The 25935-nt window shown below is 41.5% G+C and overlaps 1 protein-coding gene across 3 annotated transcripts; it reads right to left on the reverse strand.

Moving 5' to 3' along the window:
* Window positions 1–1540: 1540 nt before the first annotated feature.
* bms1 (BMS1 ribosome biogenesis factor) lies at window positions 1541–15864 on the reverse strand. 3 transcript variants are annotated; one of them, XM_076034812.1, is made up of 23 exons: window positions 15760–15864; window positions 14979–15204; window positions 14347–14537; window positions 13806–13885; window positions 13216–13404; window positions 12977–13119; window positions 12315–12436; window positions 12032–12225; window positions 11771–11913; window positions 10000–10529; window positions 9631–9732; window positions 8619–8767; window positions 8437–8518; window positions 7772–7851; window positions 7185–7367; window positions 6866–7054; window positions 5127–5307; window positions 4346–4404; window positions 3830–3952; window positions 3472–3619; window positions 2923–3098; window positions 2015–2176; window positions 1541–1907 (listed from the first exon to the last, which is right to left on the reverse strand). In XM_076034812.1, the coding sequence occupies exons 2-23, from the start codon at window positions 15149–15151 to the stop codon at window positions 1680–1682; spliced, it is 3627 nt and encodes a 1208-aa protein (XP_075890927.1). In that variant the 5' UTR covers window positions 15152–15204; window positions 15760–15864; the 3' UTR covers window positions 1541–1679. The 3 variants fall into 3 exon arrangements, with proteins under 3 accessions (XP_075890927.1, XP_075890928.1, XP_075890926.1); XM_076034813.1 differs by having other exon boundaries at window positions 10027–10529; window positions 14979–15207; window positions 15760–15862; XM_076034811.1 differs by having other exon boundaries at window positions 14979–15207; window positions 15760–15862.
* Window positions 15865–25935: the final 10071 nt, after the last annotated feature.

The following is a 25935-nucleotide window of genomic DNA, read 5'->3' on the forward strand; positions in this document are numbered from 1 at the left end:
GTAACTCGTCTGTAGTTTCGGGCAATTCACAACTTCCGGTATGAGTCCTTCACAATAAGTATTTCATCAGAGGTTGAGTAAGGTCACTTTCGATGTACATACACAGGATAGCTGTTTGTTTCCTCAGTAACTGATTGAATATTTTAATAATCAAAATATTTTAATTATATACATATATAGTTATTATATTTTAATAAATAAGATATTAAATGACTGAAGAAACAAACACCTATGCCGTTAATTTCTTAGTGACCCTACTCAACCTCTTAATATATGTATATATCTGCATTTGATCCAGTGACATGGTGTTAATAAAAAGTAATGCTTGGATAATTTCTTCACTCAATAGACACCAATATGGGGTTCAAATATAAATAAGTCTTTAACTTTGTTTGAATATGTTTTAACGCTCACTGGCATACTTAAGTCCAGCATCACAAAATAAAAGCATGACATACAAGTTTGATTTTCCTTATCAGGAAGCACATGCTAAGTGCACAACTTTGAGAGACATGTCCAGGAAACAGGGCAGCTAAGCCATGTTTAAGCCAGGGACAACATCAGAATGAGGAAAAGAATTTAATTGTTGCCCGTTGGTCCAAAGTATTATTCTTAAAGACGAGTCATTTTTGCTTCCCTGCAACTCAAACATCATTTATTTATTTTTTTATTTTTTTTAATTTTTTACCCCAGGATCATTACGAGTGAATTGCAAGGGTGCAATGGAAAATTGTATCATGGACACTGTTGCGTATGTATGCACATATGTGGTAAATTGAATTTAGTTTTGGAATAAAAAGACTATATACTACAGGATAATAAAGGACAGCATACTTCTTGGACATGAAACACAATCACAAAACTAATTGCAGGTCTAACCAGCCTACAACTGGCCAAACGTCAACCCCACAGGAAATATATGGCTGTGATTATGAAGCTTGATTTAGATCTGCTAGTGATGTGGTCAACGGATTCAATATCAAAGCCACGTTTTGTAGAATACATTTCAGAAGTGAATTATGGAGGTGACACAGTGGGACCACGCCTGGGACCTTTCTGTGTGGAGTTTGCATGTTCTCCCTGTGTCTGCGCGGGTTCTCTCCGGGTTCTCCGGCTTCCTCCCACAGTCCAAAAACATTCAGGTGAGGTGAATTGAACATTCTAAATTGTCCATAGGTGTGCATGTGAGTGTGAATGGTTGTCTGTTTCTATGTGGCCCTGCGATGAACTGGCGACTTGTCCAGGGTGTCACCCTGCCTTCGCGCTAAGACAGTTGGGAGAGACTCCAGCAGACCCATGTGAGCCTGAATAGGAATAAGCAGGTATAGAAGATGAATGAATGAATGAAGTGAAGTATGGGTGTATGAATGTACCTCCCAACATTAATGGATCAGCACCTTTGTTTTTTCATAAGGGAACATGTCCCATGACAGTAATGCAAAGTTACTGTCCTCTTCTTTACTCTAATCATGCTGGGTAGGAAATTAACTCAACATGTCATTATTAATTTCTAATATTGCGACACAATCATTAACAACCATTAAAAGAGAAAGACTTTAATCGCCATGTCTTTACAGCCTATTTTCATGAACACATTCAAAAAATACAATAAAAAAGAGCCACCACAGTATCGTAACTTCCGCTAGCAGTTCAAGCGGCTGATGGGGAGGACAAGTCACTTAGTCGTCCTGCGTCGCCCCCTTCAGGCTGGACCTCTGCTTTTTCTGGTCCATCTGGCCCATGACGCGGTACAGTTTTTTCCGTGCCTCCTTGTGCCTCTTCATCTTGGCCTCCTCCTGCTTCTCCTTCTCCCGCAGGAACTCCTTGTGTTTGGCGTGCTGCGCCTTGTGCACTTTCTTGGTCTTGTGGTGGTGGACTGCAGTCAGAGCATGGAGCAAAGCTGCCACCTAAAGACAGTCAGGTGAACACAACCACAGGTTAGACACAACAAATTAAGAGCCACACTGGCGGCACAATGGACTGACTGGTCTCGCTGGGCCCAGGCTGTGCTTACTTTTTTCTCATGGGGTTCTCTGACGACGGGGGTCCTCTTGAGATCCCTGGGTGTTTTTCCTCTAGCTCGTTGCTGTTTGATTTTGCTCTTGAAGGGCAGGGCTTTCTGGAGCTCCTTGGGAATATGAAGGGTGTTGAACTGTCTCGGAGCTCGGACCACTGGCTGTAAACACAAAATGATGGATTTTAATATGCTGGGTAGGATCAAAAACAAATAATGAAAAACTTCTAATGAACACAGTAACAGCTGTAGATTTTATTCAATGAATATAAAATAAAGAAAAAACTGCTAATTTCTCGTCTTTTAAATACTGGCCAAATGTCCAACACTGGATACTGTTGCAATTACTCTCAAAGTTTATGTCCTGCTAAAATTAGTTTTAGTTATCAAGAATTAAACAGCAAATCAATTTATTTACAAATGTCTGAAGTTTTGAATTAGGACATTGACCAATTAGGTTCAAACAGAACAGACATTATCACCACTACTTTAAAATGTACAAATTTGTTAAGTTCTTGGGTTTCTTTGGAAAAAGTGACTTTTTGGAATGAAAATGACAGCTTGATGAAAATATTATTGTGTGTTTGCACAATTGGTTTTGTTGTTTTGTTTTTTTTTTAATTCATGGAGAACAAACAGATTATTTTCCCTGAAGTTACTGTGGAGAGTAAGATGTACTACGATTCTGTACTGGTAATATTATTCATTTGCATTGCTAAGTCAAAGTTATTTTCTGTGCTGTGGTACAATAAATAAATGACTTATGAAAGTGTTGTAGACAAGTCTTTTATTACCCTTAAATTAAAACTATTATTGAGCTGCATTTCAACGTCAGAAATTAGATTAATTTTAAATCCCTGAGATTTATGGTCCATTTTTCAGATTGTTACAGACTGTAGCTGATCTACCTTGTACAAAGAGTCTGTATTTGGTTTGTTGCGGATGTCTAGGTCATGCTTGAGCTGCCCCAGGGTCCTCATGCCCATCCAGCTGTCTTTCTGCCCGACGGGCAGCAGCAGGGAAGTGACAGGATTGTAGAGCTGAGGAACCGACACTGGAAACCAGGAGCGCAGGAACACGATGTCTGCACAACAAAAGACACCATGAAGCAAACACAGTCCATCACAGGCAATTTTCAGCTGTAAAAAATGTTGTTGTGCACAATCAAGAGTGTCTGCAAGTCCATTGGCCATATGAGGCTATGGCTGCATCATGTGAAACAAGTCAAACCTGCATCTATTTTGAGAGAGTAACTGACTGAAATACAAACAGACAAACAAATACTCTAGAATGTGGCTGACCCTAGTTTGAATTTCTGATTAAATATGACATTATTTTATTTTTAACTTTCTTTTAATTAAAAATGTTAAAACATTTTATTTATATTGTGACATGGAACCGAACCCATGACATGGCTGCCTCTCAAAGCTGCCCTCCTTCTCCAAAAGACCACTTACCACTCATCAGCAGGCGGTCCTCAAAAGTGGCTCTGTAAGCACCCACTGGTGTTGACAGAGCTTTCTTTATTTGACCTCTGACCCCAGATACTGTTCGGACAGAAGCCCCTTCAAATTTGGCCACCTCCAGCACCGTGTTAAACATGCCCTGCGAACACAGACAAAAGCTCAAAAGGAGAAACGGCTTTTCACGCTACATATAAAAAACAAAACAAAACACATCAACAACAACAAATCAACTCCAACAAAATAATCCACCAAGCTGAAACAAAGGCAACGAGACTCCTTTTTTGATTCCAGAAAAACTGTCACACATAATCAATGTGAGTCAAATGTTAAAAAGCTAAACTTTCTGTACCTTGATGAAGCAGGTGTTCCTGAAGATCTTGTAGGGGTAACCAATGAGTTTGAGCTTCTTCACTATAGTCACAGACTTGTCCAGGTCCAGGACGACTCCTGTGGCTGCGATGCGGAAATCAGCCTGCAGAGACAATCAGGACGATCAATAACGATAAGAACCTTCAGTCTGCGACACACAGTGATTTTTGATCCAAGAGTCGCTTCAGTCAATCAAGTTGTTCTTGTGTTGCTCAACACGCTAGTGAGTGGACCATGAGTAGTTCAACACACCGACCAGATGTGTGTCTCCATCTATCTGGAAAAAACCCTGCAGCTGAAAAGTATTTCATACAAGACTGAAACGCAAAAAATGTCTCAGTTTCAGTCAACCAATTACTTTTAGGTAAATCAAACTTCAGAAGCTATTTTCCAATATGAAGATCTGCTGTTGCCAAATGAATGTGAAAGTGTTGGAACCTTTGAAGCAAACTGATCCCAACGCTTTGAACTGCAGCTCGGCGAAAAACTGACTCACCTTAGTTCCTGCTACCCTCTGCACAGCCAGGAAGCCGGTTCCCTGCGGCGTGACAGGACCTTAAGTGGGACCAGGGAAGAAAAAGAAAGACATATTTTATTAAAATGGATCCTAACTGAAATTATTTTAGAATCCTGCGTCATCAATTTCATGATAAAATCATTATGCAGGAAGAAATAACAAAGTCAGTGTTATTAATGAGTTACAGATGACTTGCGTACCTCTAGAATTTAAAACATATTAATTGTAGATTTATTACCCATACATTCATTTCTCTGTCAGCACATTTTAACGACCGATTCTGGGAGAAGTTCGAAAAAGAACATTGCGAAAACCGTCACTGGCCGGCAACAACAGGAAGACCGCATTATGAAACCAGCATCACGACTTATCGTCACGCATTAATGCAGAGACAGAAGACACAAAACAACTTCAAGTATTTGCACAATCTGGCTGTAGTCTATTCAAACTCCCATCATACCAATGGTCACACATGTATTCTGTCATTCTGAACTCCACTTGAGCACCTTCATGCAATTTTTTAGCCACAAAACTGTTTTCATCTCAGGAAAAAAGTTAAAGAATGATTATTTTCCTGCTATGCTACTTGGACCTTCCACATGTTTGCAAGAAAACAGCAGCGGTGTCGTCTCAAAGGGCAGTGTGAACACATGGCTGGCTGCGCTGACACTAAGCAGACAGAGCTATAAGTGCCCTTTGTGGCATTACAAAGGGCATCTGTGCAGAGGATGGGATCTTGAAGGCCAGCAGTGTGTCTCACCCCAGATGGTGGCTCCACAGTGCATATGCTGCAGGGTGTATTTCAGCAGGCGGTGTCGGCCGTTGTGGTCCTCGATGTGGTAGAGGGGGATGGTCTGGAAGCGCCTCCAGCCCAGGGAGAGGATCAGGGGGTCTCGGGTCTTCAGGATGCGGCTGTGCCAGCGGTGCTTCTTCAGGCGCATCTACACACATTTAGGTCTGTGCTTAGTGTCCGGTTTCATTTACATATAGTTTATCCTTCAGGTGGCCCAAGCCAAACTAGCCACAGATGGAGAGCATATTAAAAAGAAAAGTCTAATTCGCCAAGAAAAGTTAGAGAAGGAGGATATAATCTAAGAAGTGAGCTAAACTTTAAAAAGCAGATAGTAAGAACTACATTGAAAAGAATGTGCATGTCAAGCTGTGGGGTGACTTTATGGAATAGTTTGGAGAAATAAAGCAAAGTGCAAAAATACCAAAAAAAATACAAAAAAATACTTTCTAAATAAGAATATGGAAGAGATAAGGGAAGGAGATCATTTCATTTGTTAGATGGATAGGCAAGTAAAAGCGGAAGCAGATATTTATATGGGTTAAATTATGAGGAGTTTAAAGGGATGGGAACTTCAGAAAAGTTTATACTTCTTCCCTTTTCGAACAGTATAAATGTTTTTCTGTATGTTGTTTATTTTTATTCTGATTTTTCTTATTCTGATTAGTTCTTTTGATTTTTGTCATTCTTATTTTTTATATTTTGTTCAAAATAAACAAATAAATCACATCAAAATCATGTTAGTGGATAAAACTTGAGCCCTGAAAGAAAGTTCAACAAATTTATCTTAAACAGTGATACCATCTAGCACACTCCATTCACACTGCCACCTTTTCTTAAATTGGATTGGCATTTAAATGGATTGGCATTTGATTTGATGACCATCTCTCTCCTTGATTGAGTTTGTAGTTAAATGCCATGCAAGTCTATGGGGTCAAAAGTCAACTTTGTCCTAGAGACATGGGGCCACTTGCAGGTTCATCAGGATCCCTCAAGACACAGCCACGTCAAATTTGGGGCTTCTAGCCCATGAGGAACCCCAAAACCCTAACCTTAATTCCAGCAGTAACCCTAACCCTAATTCCAGCCTTATCGCTAACCCTAATGCCATGCAAGTCTATGGGGTCAAAAGTCAACTTTGTCCTGGAGACATGGGACCACTTGCAGGTTCATCGGAATCCCTCAAGACACAGCCACGTCAAATTTGGGGCTTCTAGCCCATGAGGAACCCCAAAATCCTAACCTTAATTCCAGCAGTAACCCTAACCCTAACCCTAATTCCAGCCTTATCGCTAACCCTAATGCCATGCAAGTCTATGGGGTCAAAAGTTAACTTTGTCCTGGAGACATGAGACCACTTGCAGGTTCATCGGGATCCCTCAAGACACAGCCACATCAAATTTGGGCTTCTAGCATCTCCAACGTGGGGCGTGACAGAGAAAGTTTGAGAACCACTGAGTTAAAAGCACCCAACAAGACCAGCTGCACAGGTTCCTTTATGCCGCTTAGTGCTTTAAACCCTGTTAAGACACTAATACATCATTTGTTGCTGTAAAGTACAGCCTTAAATGAAATAAATCACATGTACTGGGTAGTTTCATGCTAGTAAGGTGATACAGTATCATCAGCCTCACTGTAGTGAAGCAGAACATTCGTCACAGCAGAGGAACCCTTGAGACCGACTTGAGCTCTGGAACCAGGTGACATACCTGCAGGTATCCCACGTTGCCTTCGCTGGAGGTCAGCCCTCCGAGGATGATGGGATAGTGGGGGTCGAAGTTGGTGACGAATTCACAGGGAATGGAGGAGATTTCTAATCTTATGTACATTCCGGGTCGGAAGCCCTCGTACTGCACCCTGATTTCATCATCCACATCCTCGAACTCTGCCCTGTTCAGCTGAGGAGAAAGGTGGGTTTTACAGAAAGTGCCGACCTCAGAAAGTTTCCAGCCTTTCACCTCTTCTCGTAGGACAATATAACAGAAGAAAATGAATAAAAAGCGGTCATGAAGTGTGCGGGTCGGGTACCTCAGCCTGCTTCTGCATCTCCTCCTTGAGGTCATCAAAGTAAGTGGCATCTCCGTCGTCGTACTCGGCATTGAAACGCTCCTTCAGCCTGCGCTTCTTCTCCAGGCGCTTGTTCTTCTGGCTCTCTTCAAAGTCCGCCTTCATCAGTGGTTCGCCTTCCTCTTCCTCGTCGCTCTCCATGTCCTTTCGTTAGATCGGGAAACAACAGAGTCAGCTTTCGGCTTTGAGAGGGGGAAAAAGTCAAACAGGAAAACTTCTCCCAATGGATCAAGCCGGATGAATTTCATAAGACTGCTTCCTTTATCTAACTTTCTATGTATTCTGACTATCAGCTTTTTTTTTTTAAATCAAGTACCGGTCAATGATTCAGTCATCTCACCATGAGCAGGACTAATTCTGTCAGCATTTTAAGTTGATTCGCCAGCTTCGTAGTCTAATGTATGAATTGTTTTACAAATTAAACACTGAAAACAGTTCAAAGCTGTAAATGTGGACACCATTGCAGCCAGTAGCAGCACGGAGGCACTGAATTTTCAATGATACGCAGTTGACTTTCAGTCAGTGAAAGGAAGATGATCAGGTTCTACCTCAGACGGATCCTTCTGCGCAGTTTGTCCACTGTGGACTTCTCCTGTTTCTAAATCCTCAAAGTCGCCATACATTTCATCTGGCAGAGAAAAACAGAGCAGAAAATTGTACAATTAAGGCTTCCATGCAACTGCAAACCATCCAAAAGTGAAGGTAAAATTCACCTAATCCGCGTTTTGCCATTTTGCAGTAAAAGGAAAAAAATAAATAAATAAATAAAAAGAGCGGTGGCTTTAAAAGTGGGTAAAATGGGGTTTGTTTTTCTTTGGTATATTTTTTTTCTTAAATTCTTCAGTCTACTTCAGCCAAATTTCAGTCTATACACAGTTGACCTCAGGATAATATCTAGAAGGATCAGGTCTGTCTGAAACATTAGTTGGTACCTTCTCTATTCTTTCCTTCAACTAGAGCTTTGGAATAGTGTTTCAACCAAATGTTAGCGCACTCACTAATTAGACTTGGCTGTATTGAGAGATTAAAACATGTGGAAGCAGAGAAGACCAAAAGGATGCTCTGTGCTAAGCTAATTAATTTTTATTTGAATGTTTCAAACGAACCCTTTTGCTTGGACATTTTCCCGTCATTTAAAAAATCCACGATGTCATACTGATGATAAAATACAGTTCAGTGTTTGAGCTTTTTGACTTCCACCGTCTTCACTCACCGTCCTCCTTCAGCAGCGTGGCTGCGTCCTGGCCTTCGTCCCACTTCCCTGTAACGAAGCAGTCCCTGATGGAGTTCAGCATCTGAGGATAAACGTTGCAAACCGTCAGTGACGTCGGTATGTATATATTCCATATTAACATTGCATGAAGCTCCACTGAAGTGCGTGAACGATGGCTGCACCTCCTCCAGGTCCTGGCTGAGGCTGCTGTCGGGGTTGAAGCGAGAGCAGTCCAGGCCGTTGGCCTTCCTGCTGTTCTGAGGGCGGCTGACCCGGAACAGCCCGCCAAGCTCCTGCCCCTCCTCGTCCTCGGACCCATCCACCTCGGCAACTGCGAGCAAGGATTTTTAATGTTAGAGCACAGTTGACTCAGCGTGACTGAAAAGTTTGTACACTGGAAAAAAAAGCTAACTAGAAAGAAGGACGTAAGGAAACGAGGGCATAAAAACAGAAAAATGAAAGATAAATGAAGTTGGATATCGTGATTCTATAAATCCGCTTTTTATAAGATCACACACATTCAAATTTCAGGACACTGCATATTCAAAAACATTAGAAATTATGTTTCAAGTGGTAGATAAGAAAAGTCCTGTTTGTATCCAAGAGGTGTTTAAGCTGAGGCAGGGGATTCATAACTGAAGGGAATTGCTAATGTTTGAAACTCACTAAATCAGAACAAATCTCAAGCACAGACGTGTGTCAGTTTTGGGCGTAAAATTATGGGATGGACTAAACAATTAAATAAAGATGTTTAACTCTATGTTAGTTTTCGAGAAGACTTTAAAAATTAAAATGATCAAAGGTTACAATGAAATGTGATTGCATTCGATTCTTCAGTTTAACCTATTATGTGTTTTGTAATGATGTACTAGTACTGATGTTTTATTGTGAATTGTTTAGTTGATGCAATGATGGTACAGGATTGGGCATAAATAAGCCTTGGGGCTTCAGCCTATTCTTTTATCGGTTGCTTTCTGATAAATTCTTCTGTAAAAATATGATTTTAATTTTGTAATTTTTGTTTTTTTAAAACTGAAATGAAACATTCATTTATTCAATCATTCATTCAAGTAGTCAAAACACAAGCAGTGACTGAACTCACTGGATTTCTTTTGAAAATCCATGTGTTAAGATGTTATTGGACGGTAATAGTGTTAATGGGAACTCCGCTGATGAAACAAGTCACCTGCCTACCTGAACCGTACACCAGCTTTTTCAGATTGGGAGCTGCTTCTTGTTGCCGGAGAAATGCTTGGGATGCCTTCTGCTGCAGATCCTCCTTCCACCTCAGAACTCCTGTGGACATAAGCAAGAGCCGTTAGCCAGCTGCCCTGAAAGACTGAACCTCTGCAATGTACCGGAAGCAGACAGAGAGAATTCTTCTACACGTAGGCTGAGAAGTAAGACAAGAAGAGATGTTTACTCAGATTTAACCATTCAATAAATACTTCCTCACTGCAACTCATTGCAAAGGTGCAAACCACAAAAAAAAAACAATCAATAAAGTAGAATTTCCAGCCTGAAATGTTCCAAGAAAATCACAGAAGAAAATTGCTTAGTTACCCTGCTCCTCTTCTTCCTCATCCGAACTTTGTTGCTCCTCCTCTTCCTCATCTGAACTTTGTTGCTCCTCCTCCTCCTCTTCATCCCCCTCGTCTTCATCCTCGTCTTCCTCCATCTCGTCACTGTCGCTGTCTCCGTCCTCTTCGGAGCAGTGTCCGGAGTCTCCTGCCTTGGCGGCCTCGCCATCCTCTTCGTCTCTCTCCAGCTCGTCCCCGCTGTCTGCGAAGGCCGGCAGCTCCTGCTGCTCCTCCGACCTCTCGCCCGCCTTCAGCTTCTTGACGGGCGGAGCGCCATCTGCAGCGCTCTTCCCTGCTTTGGCTCTCGCCTCCTTGAGAAAACTGGACAGATTGTCTTCGTCCCCATTCTCAGCCTCGTCCTCGTCCTCGTCCTCGTCATCCTCACTGTCACCATCCCCGTCGTCGCTGGAGCCGCTGCCATCGTCCTCGTCGGCCTTTTCAGCAAAGACCACTTTCCTCCTGTTTCTCTGGGTGTTGGGGTCCCACACGATCTTCTCCTGGAGGCCCTCCTCACTGACACGTGCAGTAAAGAAGAACATTATGCTGCTGCCATCAGGCAAACGATACAGAACCCAACTGGGCCAGAGAAACATCGACAAAAAATCATTCATCCTCTGTCCAAGTACATAAAACATCTTCCCTATACTAATAAAAAAAAAATGCAGGGCTCTTCTTGCCTTTTCTACCTTTGGGTTATGCACGATGGGATATATTGCTGGGTTAGTGACCATTGGTTGTACACTACTTTTAGCAATGCACTGTAGGATACATTGAGTGGCTGGATCAAAAAAAAAAAATTATTTTGGCTACACTGAATGGACCATATATCCTATATATGGAGTGAGAACCGATGATCTCAGTATTATGAAGCCACTACAAACTGGCGTAGCCCCTATACAATGAGTAAAGGGCTTCAACACAAGCTTAGCTGTCTGCTGAGAACATGACATAACATGACGTGGCTGATGACACAGCAGACTGATGGAGTGGCGATATAATGAAGCCCATTATTTAACTCGGTATATTTACATATTTCTACCATTTTCTGCTTCATTTCAAAGTGTTTCCAGTTTCTAGTCAGTGAAGTTTTTCTTTTTTTTGTGCTGAGATCGATTTTAGAATGAAAGAAAATCCAAGCTGCAAAGTTCATTTTGATAGATATGCATATGTGTATGGAGGAGAAGTACGTGCTCGTTTACGCTCAGCTCTACGAATCGTTGATTGGGATGTAAAAAGGAAACGTGCGTGGATTTGTGCCTTCGGTACATTTTGAACGTCCAGATTTTTTTGGGACGAACGTAGTTTTCTGGATTTGAACGTACGTCAAATTTCTGGATGAACGCCACGTATGTTTTTGTACATGAGGCCCCTGGTCTGTCTGAAACGTTAGTTTGTACCTTATCTATTCTTTGCTTCAACTAGAGCTTTGGAATACAGTTTCACTCAAATTTTAGCGCACTAAACAGAAGATGAAAGCGAGGGTACAACCAGTGTGTTGTGTTTAAACATACAGTCGTCCGATGCACGACCACTAACAAAACTATCAAATGAAAATATAGAGACACACAACTCATGTTGTACTTGTTGACAATATGACAATCATGTCACATGTGTGTGCTTATCCATTCACGTATCTTGATCTATCCATCACCCTTTCTTGAGACACACTAAGTGTGTCCAGACCCTCTTCTTCAGTGGTGTCCTTCGCTGCTCTTACGTGACCAGAAAGCCCTTTGTGACGTGTCTCATCTTACCTGTTCTGCTCCTCAAAGTCGTCGGGGTCCAGCGAGGCAGAGCCGCTGAACAGAGACATCTTGCTGGCCGCCATCTTGGCGTCCAGCGTGGAATGCGTGTCAATGAGAGACTGGACCAGCTCCGTCGTCGGTCGCACCTCATGCTGCATCAGGTATGAAAACAAACAAAAAAAAAAAAAGATCAGACCAAATCCGACCATCAACACACACGTCAACTTTTCCGTTTGGAAGATGTGACTCAAACTGCACACAGAGACACACCTGCTGCTGTTTGACATGGTTGGCGGGAACGTCGATGTAGACGGCGTCCTTGTCGTACACCAGCCCGCCCACCCCGGCCATGGGTGCGTAGAGCAAGCGCTCCTTCTCGTTGAGGGCCCTCTTCTTCTGAGCGTCTGGCAGGGAACAGGGGTCGGGCAGGAAGTTCACGTCTGCCACCTGGAAGTCGCCAACACCTGCGCAGCAACGCAACACGCAGAGGTCTAGTGGTGAGTGTGTGGAGGGGAAGCTGCAGAAGACCCACTTTCGAAGCACGATTGTGTACCTGGAATATGAACCTGGCCTTTGTTTTTCAGATATGTCCCTCGCAGGTAGCCATAGAGCGACACCGTCCGGTCACACTTGGGATCTTTCCTCACTTTCTCCGGGTCTGTCAAGTCTTCCATCCTATCGGGAGATGGGAATTGGAATAAGGAACACTTACAATACAGAGACAAGGATGAGGAAATACAAGAGGCTTTGACAAATTAACTTTATTTATAAGAAAAAAGCACTCAAGCTACTAAAATACTCCAAGGCCTGCAGGGAACTGCTGGGCCAAACACTTTGAATGGAAGGTTCAGGTGAAATCAGACGCTTGCTATGTCTACATGGACACAAATAATCGGACTAAAGGCTCAATCAGATTAAAAACCGTTCCATTCGGAAAGTAATTTCATTCCGAATGAGAGAGGTGGTTTATGTCGATCCTTATTCCAAATGGCGTCCGTGTGCACACCCATTCAGATCCTGTCTTCCTGGTTGGGGTAAAATTATCTCCACTGTGCACGTGTCGTACGTCAGTGTGACGCGTTTCTGCCTTTTCGGTGCATGTATACGCACGTCATGATCGGATCATTTTATTTCGTGTCCATATAAACAGTGTATTTGGATTGGAGAAATGTGCGCATGTAAACATACAGTAGCTAGTGTAACGTTGCTCCTCACCTGTCAGCCACAACATAAGGATGGGACGTCTGCCACACCAGGGGGCGGAACTTCATCACAGAGATGAAGCGGCCCAGGTTCTTTACTTCCTGGGTCTGATATTCACTGTACACCATCCCAGACAGATAGAACAGCTTGGCCCCCTGAAAGGTTCCGTCACACGCAGGCGATCAACTTCAACTGCTCGCTGCTGCTTGCCAGGAACTTTGCAGCCGCATGGTGTCATTTTGCCATCTCACCTGGTAGACCTCTGTCCAGAAACGGTGTTTCAGCCTTTTTTTGGTCTTCCTCAATGTCTTGTTGTTTTTAAATGAATCCAGGTGAGTCAGCACGCCCATGATGCGAGGGAAGCCGTGGACCTGGCAAATGTTGAGGAACTCAAAAGTCTCCATCTCAAAGCCGAAGCTGGCGTCAATCAGCATCAAAACCTGGATGGGTGTGAACACAGTGGTGTTTAAACACGACGGAAGAACAAGAACATTTAGACATAAGACAATAACAAATACGTTCATCTCAATAAAGCACTGGCAGATTTTTAATAAAGAATCCACATCTCACCAGTTTTCAATCGGAACTCAAGACTTTGTGCAGTTAATTACAAAACAAGAAAACAAAAAATGTCGATGTCCAGAAAAAATATAGAACTGCCCCCTTTTTCCCGTCTCACACAAGTAGAGACATTTCACAAGCAGTGTGGGAAAATGTAGTTTTTCATGGACAAAGCCACATGCAAACTTGTAACAGCTTGTCGTTTTTGATAAATGGCTTAATCAATATCTCAGTCATTATCACATGTACATTGAAAGAAATTAAAGAAAAAAAACCTCACCAGGTCGGCAACTTTCGCCAGGTCGATCATTGTGTTGATGTCATTATTACACTCGATAAATGTGAGGCGACGCTTTTTGCCTGAAAAACACAAACAGCAGTTAACAACTGAACATTGGGGAATGAAAGGAGACTTTGGCATTAAATGGCTGCTGCTGGAAACGGGTTGACTAACAAACTGAATATTCACCAAGTAATGTGCTTCTGATGGTGAACAGCAGTGCCACAGTTGATCTCCATACATGTGACTCTCATTCCGATACAATTGAAGGGGCCTGAGAAAGTGCTGTCTTGCTAATGCTATGTGTAATGCCGCTCAAAAAAATTTTTATTAAATTTTTACTCAGATTATTACTCAGTTATTACTTTGTGCAAGAAATTATAACAGTAATATAAGAATGGAAGAAAGTCTGGCAGGATGGGTGAGGTCCACAGCATTGCAACCTGACCATTCAAAGTCCGCCAAGCGTTCTTCACAGATGCTGAAGTAATGATTTAAGCATTCTAACCATCGAAGGAAATGAACAGAGGGCCAGACTCACCTGACACAATGGTGATGGGTCCACATATATCTGCAAGTTTCTGCCGAGTGAAGTTTTTAATCAGGCAGCGGATCAAGGTGCTCTTTCCCACCTTTGGGGGGCCAACTACAACAATCACTATTGGGGGAGGTTCCAGAGGAGTGCGGTCCACTAGGGGGATGTGATGTTTCTTGGTCTTTATGTCTTGGGATCTAAGGGGGCGAAATATACAAGACAGTAAGTGTTACTTTCTATTTCTTCTATTTTTTTTTAATCAGCTATGCAGTTCCAAAAATTCAAGAAGGTAAAATTACAGAAATCCTTTGACCACAAGTCAGCAACATGAACTTCAGCCAAGACCAATCAGACACTGAGGTGTCTCCTTGATTTAGCATGTGTATGTTTTATGTATTTTGCCTGTTTTTGCGAGGTGTCACTTGCATTAATTACGTTTGGCTTCCTGCTGTGGGTGTACACAAGACACATTTCAGTGCAATTTTCTTTTGAACGCACATTGACAATGAACTGTTAATAACTTTACTGTTATTCAGAGTACTATTTTACATGAGTTAATTTTAGCTCACTTATTGTGAACATAGTAGCCAATAGAATCGGAATTCACCACGTCCATCTGACAGACAGACGGGACTGACCTGTGAAAAGTCTTTGCCATGCGTACGGCAGACTGCACCGCAAACGCTTTGGGATTGCGTTTGCGGTCATCTTCTTCTGTGGAGCCGCCCTGTTTCTTCAGCTTCTTCCTCTCTGCCTTTGGCCCACTGTGCTTCTGCTGATGTTGCTTCTGTTTCTTGACTTTTGCGTCCATGTTGTCCACGGAGAGGACAGGGAGCTGTGATCGACGGACTCCTTAATGGGACACTTCTAGAGAAAATGGTGGGGAGGGTTAATTGCAACAATTTAACAACAATGGAAATATTTCAGATGAAATATATGAAGGGTACAGATGTAAACAGTGATCCAACAAGTCTGCGCCTGGATTGTGCAGTAGACATCGAAAACAGTTCTTGCCCGGAAGGTATCAACGTACATTATAATCCACGAGAGCAGTCATGAAGCTGGCAATGACTATTTCTGATTATTAAGTGGGTGATTGGAACCATGTTATCAATCGCCGTGGGCATTGCTAATCTTTTTAAATGTTATTAATTACTTTGCAAACATCTTATTCGTAAGAAAATCTCTTCAAAAGGTGTAGGTCATCTGTAGTAAACGTGTTTATGGGAAATATATCTGATGGATGTATTCCTGTATTTTGCAGTCTTTTCAGGTATATCTTTATTTGCAATAGTAACCTCCCTCGTCCTGTAAGAAGTAAAACGTGGTTTAAATGGTTACTGTGCCTTCCTTCCACAGCAAATAATAATAATAATAATTCTCACGATTAAACAATAACAAAAGTAAGAGTGGCAGTACCTGCAGTGGCGAAGAGAAGCTTTCGTCGGGTCTCACATGTGTACATGTGTAGTGTAACCGCTGACCCGGAAGTATACGAAAGCGTCACCTTCCTACAAAGTCGAGAGGAAACAACTGCGTCAAGATTTGTTCCGCCCGGGGTGGCATCTGGCCTACTAAATTATTCCTCTTGATTGCACCTTTTCATGGTGGAAAAAAACAAAAAAAATGTCAGAAAAGAAATAGTCAATGATATAGATGTAATTGTCTAAACTTAAATGTTCACATTATTGTAGTATTTATGTCTGGGTTGGCAAGGTTTAATGTAACCAGCAGAGGGCAGAAATGTTCCGTTTTTTAATCGTAATGCTCGAAGGCGCGTTTACTTCATGATAGTCTGTTCGACGGAGCATTTTCAAGGTTAAAAACTGTGTATAACCAGGAGAGCCAAAATGTGCAATACAAGGTTTTGGCTTTTGAAAGGATTGTAAATCTTATTGTAGTCTCAATATATGTATCTTGAGACAAAATTGAAAGGTTTGTTTGTTTGTTTGTTTAATTCATTTCAATGTAATGTATTATTGACACGAGTAGAAGGAAAATAAATGTATTACAAAATGATGTTTAGTAAAACACATTTTATTTTTAATATTTAAGAAACAATTGATCGGTCAAATAAAACTATATAAGCAATACAGAAAATAGTATGTTTTTCAAAGGTAACCTAGTAGGTAATACCGTTTATATAAATAATATACATAATTTCAAATGAAATGTTGTTTTGTACTAACCCATCCATGTTACATGAAACATTTTCCTTCAACTGTAGCAAAAGACATGACGTCCTGTTTCCATCCCACAACAGGAAAACTTGGCAAAAGCTACAAAAGTAATAATCATTTTTATTATTATAACAATGAATGAATGAATCATTGACATAAAATCATGATGTAATCCAACCACCGATTTTCTTTTTTCTTTATTTCAAATCTTATATCAAATAGAATCTTATAACGTTAATATTCTCTGCCATCATAATCCCTGTTATCATTGCAATATTGTCATGAAGAGGCCTAAAAACCAGAGGGCTGCCCAGCTGGTTCGCCTTTGAACTTCCTCTCTTTAATTTCAAGTGCTTGTTGCTCAGGCGATCCATTTTCACCATCCTCATAATGACACCAGTGCCACTATAATCATCTCCTTTGATACAGGTGGCCACCTCACATGGGAAGAATTAGATTACGGCACAGCTTCAGAGGACAACTATTGACTGCACATTAGTGAGGATGTAATAACACTGTATGTCAGTGATACTGGTCAGTTTAAACTACAATATAATGAAAATGTTGGGTTTTTTTGACTGTCTTAAAGTCACAGCCACATGTAGAGAATGGTTGAGCTTGTTTGCAACATCTATTTGATCAGATATTCATCATGCGGCATTCATCCGTCCCAGTGGTCGGTCCACTGGGAGTTTCCATCTGTGGGTTCTTGTGAGAGTGAGTTTTCAGTCGCCACAACTCTACCCCCCTTTTTCCTGCATATACCCTGTGGACTGAGGGACCGCATGAATGAAAACCTTGGTCCAAGACGGAAGCTCTGCACACACAAACAAGAAAAAACGGCCAGAGGAAATGCTTTTATTCTGATGAATGATCAGAGAATGTTGGTCACATCATTGTTGGAATGTTGCTGTTATGTGTAACACACTGACACTTTACAGGTTTTTCTTCTTATGGCAAGAAAAAACAGCATTCACACTAATAAAGATTTGGAAAAACTGCAAAAAAAAAAAGAAAAAAAAAGAAAAAGAAAAAAGATCTCCCCTTTGGGCCTCTTCTAGGCCTCCTGTCTGCCACTTAACTTAAACCAAAAGGGATAATTCAACATTATGGCATTTCCCTCTATTTCCCATCTTCCTCTATAAGTAGAACTATTCCTTTAAAGTTAACTTAAAAGTTATATTATCTTCAGAGACACAAGGTGAGAAAGGAAACGCGCGCGCGCGCACACACACACACACACACACACACACACACACACACACACACACACACACACACACACACACAGATAAATGTGAGTTGATAAACTGGTCTCCTTTCGTTCTTGTATCACAGGTTGAATGATCCGTCATTTAGTAGAGACAACTTGTTGTTATCACAGAGAAACCTAGATCGAGCGAGGAAGAGAGAGAGAGAGATGAATGAGACCGTGACAGAAACACAGCAGATATTTTCACCTCACTGACTTCACCACCATTGGAACAATAATGTCACACTCCAAACATGGTAGGTCTCTCCACGGTTAAACCATGTGATTGGAAAAATTGACTGCACACGACCCATTTCAGGTGGGCCCTGCGTAGAATTTAAAATGTAAGCTTTGGTATTACATCCATAAATGGTCAAAGATGGTCACCAAGTAATTGTGACACTGCAAGTGACTCTTGAGGACGTCACGGTCATTTCTTCTGAACACTCCCAGTTCTTCTAGTAACACACAAATGTCACTGAAGGTTTGTTTTCGTTTGTTTTTAGCAGCATGACTTTCAAAATCCATCCAACACATATTATTAAAGACTGTGGCCTCTGTCCGTGACCTTTGAGTTGGTCTTCATTGGTTGCTTTCACTTCCTGCTTTTGTATCTGTGGTTTCCCCTCATGACAAACCCACACTGCCTTTTTGAAGGCTTGGCGAGGATTTAATATAATTAAAAAAAATAAAATAAAATAAATAATAATAATAATATTTTAGCGCATATTTCAACAAAGGACAAAAATTTATAACTACTTTAGTCACTGATATACTGGTCTGATTTTGATTTTGTCACCTATCAACATGTTAATATTTCCCTATGGGAAGGCACGATGTCGACGGGCGCCTGAATGAACAAGGTCATGGCCCAGCTGCAACTGCAACCATTACCTGCTCATGTCTGCGACAAGTTTCTGAAAATTGTTCTGCTTTCTGTTTCAATTTTCAATCTATGTGTCTAGCGCTAACAAAACAACTGCATCATTTCTTCATATCTTACTTTCAGGAACAACAGAATTGAAAAAAGAAACTTGATTAACTAATTCTTCCCTCATCGCCAACAACTCGTATATTTGACAGTTCTACTGATTGTTGTTTTGGCCTATAATTTCATGTGCCCTCATTTATCTCAAAATCCATAGGGGCATCCAAAATGGGCATGAGATTGTCTCTGTGTGGATGTTTTTTTCAACGACACGATTCACTGCAAGCATCCCTCAGCGTTGTCACAGGTCTTTAAGCATCATGGCGATCATCACCAGGCATTAGACTGGATCAGCTATTGCTAAATGAGGCTCTATCAGAGGAGACAATATATTCTCTGAGACACGATCAATCAACAAACAACACACACACACACACACACACACACACACACACACACACAGATTAGATTTTCTTTCTGTGGTTTAATAATTAAGGGTAAGATCCTTTGTGTGTTTTTTCATATTTGTATTTTATTCTTCTATCTCCTCTTGCAAACTTGATGCCTATTATTTTAGCCGAATGAGAGCCACAAAAAACCCAGGTTGAAATGAATAAAAAAAAAAAAAAAAGAAAAACATCAATTATTTTTGAAATTGGTTAAAAGTGGATTTTTTTAAAAATGTATTTCTTTCTCCTGTTAGTTCACCAAGTTGGTAACAGTGCCAGGATGCCATCAGTCAAAGGAGTGTGCCACTGCCCAGTGCCATCAGCGATGTGCTCATGTGACGAAGATGTCCTGCTTCTTTCATTCCAAATGCCCCTTACTGGTCCTGGGATGCTGGATGCAGAACAACTGAGTTGGGATCTTTTAAAGATGAATGTACAAGGCCCGGCTTTGCAGTAATGACACAGATACTATGAAAGATAATTAAACAACATACACACCATCCCTGTCATAGTGACTTCTAATTTAGTTTGTAAGATGTAACATTCATCATGAATCCTAAACAATCAATTTGGTTTTGTTGTTTCACAGAGACGTAACTGATGCTAATGCAAACTTTTACATGACTCTGTTTTAGTTTTTGAAAATACATCTTTAATGTTATTCCCATTTATATGGGAATTTGCCACCGCTGATCATATTGACATAACTGTAATGTACAGTATTGTTTCTGGGCAAATCTTCTACTCTCCAAACCTCAGGTATGCCCCTTTGTGCTTTGCAATTTCTGTCTGAATCAATCTGTTTGTTAACCCCACCTGAAGGTTGAGAATGAAGATAATATTTGAAATAATAGTGGAATAATACCTTAAACAAGCAGCGATGGGTAAAGGCAAGAATTTTCATACTATAACCAAGAATTTTACCAGGTAAATCCAGGTGAGTTAACAGATCAAACTAAAGAAAAGACAGACAGAAAATTTGCAGTTTGAAGTGCTGAGAGCTCAGTATTAACAATCAATAAATCATAAAGTGACACCACTGTCTTCCACTAACATTTGCTGAAAAGAGCGCAAATGCAAATTAATAAATTTATTTGCATCGTTTCAACAGCGATGCAAAACCTGATATGGGGGTTTGTGCTAACTGCAAAGAATTATCAGGGAAATTTCTTCATTTCGTGTGATGAAATCTTGCTCGGCCAATCAAACTCAAGCCGATGGGCTTCCGTCAGCGAGAGAATGTCTCCACTAACTTCTCCGAGCTCTGTCATCTCAGGAATTTCCGACAGGAACTAGAGGACCATGGCTCTCCTCGACTGTCAACCACTTGACAAAGACCTGCGCAGGTCTCCGTCCATCCAGGCATCCAGCCTCTCGCCCGCTCATCCATCCACCTGTCAAGGCAGTGGCGGGACCCAGTGTGGCCGACAGACGCTAGCCGCCACTAGGTGAAGTCCTCTCTTACGAGGGCCCCTCCCAACACTTGCCAATGGGCCCTGTCGGAGCCTGGAGTGCCGCGCCAACTCAATCATGGTAGTGGACAAAGTGAGGGGAGCGGGAGCCATCCCATCAGTCTCCATTACAGGACAGCGTTGTTGCGCCGCTGTCATGTTCCTGCCGTACTCCAAGGGAGATGCTGTCTCATACATCATCAGGGAACAAAAGGCCTGGCTGGGAGTGGGAGGGGGGTGGGAGGAGGTGGGCTCTTCCTGCCCCTAAGATACACACACACACACACACACACACACACACACACACACGCGCTTCAACCCCCACCTGAAGTTTAACAATGATCTAGCTCTTTCAGAGGAGGGGGACTCCTGCTCAATTTAAGTTTTTTTCCCCCTTTTCAAACGAGATGTTTTATCATTCTGACTCTGTTTTGTCACATCATGACCAAACCTCTGCAAGAGAGATATTGTTCCAAATTGGAAAGAAATGACTCATCAAGGAATGCATGACAAAAATACAAGACACGCAAGACACAAATGTTCTGCAAATAAAGACAGACATGGAAGCGGATCAGGTCATCTTCAGTGTCTGCAGCATCAGCAGTGCTCATAAACTCCTGCTGATGTTGTAGCTCAGCTCATGTCCTCTGTGGTGTGTGTGATTTCCGCCTGTGGGGCCCAGATGTGTTACTCTGCAAAACCAGGAACTGCTCACTAATGTGAAAACTTGAGGTTTACATGTGTAACACAGATTCTGTGCTGTGACCTGGAATTGAAGGGTTGTACATTTAGCGGGGAAGAGTCACTTCATGCACAGCCTGTGTGACCTCCGACCGAGGCGGCTGGTGGATGACAGCACAACTTCAGAGTGGTCCCCCAAGCTTTTCAGTTTAACTTTACTGTTTATCTCAAACGGTCAATGCAATCAATAATTTTAAAAACATCTCGTGTACTGATGCAGAATTATGTGACTTCACCCAAGCAGATTCTTGTAGCCAATGTAAATTGAGATGTTCCATCTTCGACTGTGCTACATTTGGAGCCACCCCTTGCAAGTAATTCAGTGGCAAAGGACTGTTAAATGCGAAGAAGAGATAATTTGCATGGGAATAAGAACCCGTTGTTGGCCCTCCCCCATTTGGCCCTGATGGAACTAATACATATTAAAGTAGTTGGCTGGATGTGGCTGTCCTGCCAAACCACAAAATAGGGGTTTTGCCTCTTACAAACATAGCATAAAGGTGTGAAGTTCTCTATTTCAAGAACACTCCAAACAAATGTATTTAACTATGCAAGACATAAAAAGTCAAGCTGCCCTCAGAAGCCACACAGAGGAAGACAGAGAAGGTTAACAGGAAGTGACTGTGAGCCAAGCTCGCTCAGACGCTGCAGCAGAGACTGTTTTGTCTGCGCTGAATTGAAAGGCATTAGGAATCACATTAAAAGAAAGAAAAACAAAGGGGGGCACTTTAGACAGTCATGGCAGAAAATACATTATGTTTTCACTTTGCTCCCACCGGCTTTGGCAAGACTTTAGTTAGACCAAGCAGCGCCTTGCAGCTTGCCATGGGGCATGTCAGTTTCATTTTGAATGGGCATCCTCTTCACAAATGACAGTAGAATGTTTTCTCCAGGCTCTTTTACAGATGGATATGTGAGTCAGGCACACCAATTGGTTGTTTATAGTGGAGTCATTCGCTGAATGGCATTCATTGTGTCTTCAGTTAATATATACTATTGCTAATATTTTTCAGTCCAACCGACGTGTGTTGTCCCCAAACACGTCACACAACACCACCCATGTGACCTTCTGAGGAAGATGGAAGTTTATGCCGAAACATGTAAAGGTACGAAGACAACATGTAAAATATTTGTGTGTCCGTGATAGGAGAAAAATACTAACAGTGGAGTCATTGCTGAATCTTTGTATCTGTTTTTTGTATGGACTGACACTTTTGCTATTAACGCCATTTAAAAGTAACAAACAGTGACTTATCTTTTTATTTATTTTTACAATGTTTGTCACCTTCACAAAAACATATCCAATGTAAAAGGCACTCCTAAGGACAATAGTGTAGCCCAATCTCTTGCAGCAGCAGGACAGACTGGATCCAGACAGGTTATAGAGAGGTAATAGTCTCTATCAGAGCAGCAACAGCAGTGACAAATGAGCTGGTTCCGCACCATTGTTTTACACTTTACTGGTGCTCCTCTGGGCCCTAATTGATAAAGATGGAGTTGATTTTATCAACTATGAGGATGATTTTTCACAAAGCATTTTCCTTTGGAAGTTTGTTTTGGAGCAGAGGAGAGGTCCTTTCTTTCTCACCAAGAGTGCGTTTACGGCAGTGTGACAACAATTTAATACAGCTACAAAAGAATTGCTTGTACAAACTTAGTCCCAGTGAAAGACTCAAATCAGCGAACATTGATGCAGAATTATCCACTAAACAATCCCTAAACTACTGCTCCTTGTTTGTCCTTGCTCCTTGTTTTTTTATGGTTTATTATTTTTGTAGACCTTTTAAATACAAGCGTTAATACAATAATGTTTAAGTGTCAAGTACGACCTATGATTAGATGGTGTGATTACATTAAGGGTTCAGTTTTGGGTTACCGTGTGTCTTTAAAGTCCTGTGTGATGCAATCTCCTATGTATATACAGTGAACAAACAGTAATGTGGCAATAAGCACAAAGGAAGCGATTGGCTTTCAGTGTTCAGCTTCTTGGTTTGCTTAGTGATCCAATAATCGAAAGGTTTGAATCCCGGCCCATCCCTGTCTCTGCCGTTGTGTCCTTGGGCAAGACACTTTGCCCACATAGCCTCATATGGATGTGAATGAAAGTTGGGTGGTGGTGGTGGGAGGGGCCATACACACTCCAGTCAGTCTGGCCCAGGGCAACTGAGGCTACGTATGTAGTTTACGACCAGTATGAATGTAGTGTGAATGAATAATGGTTTCAGTGAAGCGCTTGGGAGGTTATGAAAGGCGCAAGATACATCCAAACCATTGTTATTTATTTACGTATTATTTATTGTGTTTTTAAAACCAACAGCTGGCAAAAATACTTAAAACAGGTTGAAAGGTAATTGCTGTGAACCGACATTAATTTGCTTTAAAATGTAAACTAAAGTGTGAAACAAGATGGAGTCAACATATTCCAAAAGAACATTGAACATCAATTTATATTGTTGTTTCTGAATAGCAGTTCTGCGCCCTAAAGAAAGCAGCTTTTGAAAACAAAGAACAAGAACTCCCACTTAATTAATGCCGGTTTTCTTTTCTTTTTTCCGGCAAACTGATGAATTTTCAACACTGTCCGGGCTGTTTGCATTCTTGGACGAACAACACACTCGGCTTCATTTTTCAGCGAGATCCAGTGAGGCCACGCGGGGCAACAACTAAGAGACTACTCATGTTCTCCGCCGTGGAACACATTGCGAAATAATGACAACTCTGATGGCCGAGAACAGACAGGGCATTGACAGGGTACAAAGGCAACGTTGACGGGTCGCACTAAGTTATCCATAAGCAGCTGTATCATTGTCTCATTGTCTCAAAATGCTGATTGCAGGGGAAAACGAAATGTGGTTGCAAAGTTCCCATCTGCACGTGTGCGTTGCATGCATTGTTGGAACCTACACTTCCACCTGGTTTGACTTTTATTTTAAAATCTGTGTCTATGTTTATGAGTTTGTGACTTTCTGCAGCTGGAGACGGACTTCCATCTCTTTGGCAGCAGCTATGAGAACAGCATTGATGAAGCCTGGTTGACTTCTCTGCAATGTCAGTCATGCACATTTTAAGCAGCCGGCGAATAATGTTGTCTTTATGTCTGCGGAGCGGCAGTGGATGCAAATGAGATGTGCAACAAATGGAGGTATTTAACGGCTTGCGTGTAATTCAAACAATATTTTCTCTCGCAAGCAAAAAAAAAAAAACGAGGACGGTGGCCTGACCTTTGAGAAGAGTTCAAGAACATCCAGTGCACGGCCTCGAGACAGGACGCAACCCCCTCACAGTCCCAGTGGAAAAAAAGGGTTTGGTTTTGTCTAAACGCAGTATCCCTTGCACTCTGCCTGCAGTTGGGGCTCGCTGACTTCATTCCATTCATTCCTGCCACGAAAAGTGTCACATTTCCTCATGGATTGCTGATGCCAAGTTTAATGCGTTTGTTTACTCGATGTTGTTTGTTTTGGATTTTGTGTTACACCAAACAGACACAAACAGGCGACGCAGAATATGAGATACGGACAACATTTTGACAGCGGAGTCACACTGTTTGATAAACTGTATCCACTGCCATTGTGCCTTTTATTCACAGCATCCGATCTATTAGCATGACAAACACACACACATTTATAACCACACAGTTCATACTAACAGTTTGCAGCAAACATTTCCTTGGACTGAAAGATGGTGGTTAGGTTTAAGTGGGTGCTGGTCAAAACTCTGTCACTAACACAAAATATTTTTTTCACAGTCCACCACAGAGATTATTATGAAGATTGGGGTGAAATTATGACACTTTTCAGTTTTTGCCTTAAAAGCAACCAAACCTAAACCTAAGCAACCAGCGTAATGGCGCTTCTGCCACGAGTTGTCCCTATCTTAGGATGTGTAGGTAAACATGAAAATGTACATATTGTGGAATGAATACATGTGCCCTATCTGGAATATCGGCTTTTTGTTCAGAATGTGTGAAATAATTGGACAAGGCTATGAATGGAAACCTTGACGTCAATTAGAGGAAAACAACAGTATGAAGAGCTAGAAACTGCTGTAGTACGATCAGTTTCAAATGCATATAAATCTTCCCTATCCTCAACTGTACACTGAACATAACTGGCTGTTAAGCTTGAAAGCTGATGTTAGTGGAAAAATATAGTGTAAAACTGTACAACAGAAAAAGCATATTTTTGGTGTAAAGTTTGATTCAGACTGCTTTTCAAGAAAAAATACATTTTAATCATATGCCATCTGTTCACCTGATCATGAGAAAAATTTGTTTGCACAGTATAAAGTCATATTTGACTTCAGGAGATTTCAAGTTTTGAGATACTTCTCATTGGTTCTTTTGTATCAGGCATACACTCTGTCTGAGGTAAAAGAACCAATGAGAACATGAACATGACAGGATGAATCTAATTCAGTTCGGTTTTCAAAATCTGTCAATGAGCAGTGTACCATATTGGTTGTTTTTCTCAGCGCACATACAATGAGAAAAAAACTATTAACGTTGTCATTATTTGTTATCATGTGTGGTCCAGATCCCTCCTATCTCCTTCATCAGTTCCTATTTTGTAAATGTTTTTCTATGTGCCAGGCTTCA

Source organism: Nelusetta ayraudi, unplaced genomic scaffold (genome assembly GCF_046127955.1).
Source record: "Nelusetta ayraudi isolate G7.1 ecotype Tasmania unplaced genomic scaffold, CSIRO-AGI_Nayr_v1 ptg000042l, whole genome shotgun sequence".
Classification (NCBI taxonomy): Eukaryota; Metazoa; Chordata; class Actinopteri; order Tetraodontiformes; family Monacanthidae; genus Nelusetta; species Nelusetta ayraudi.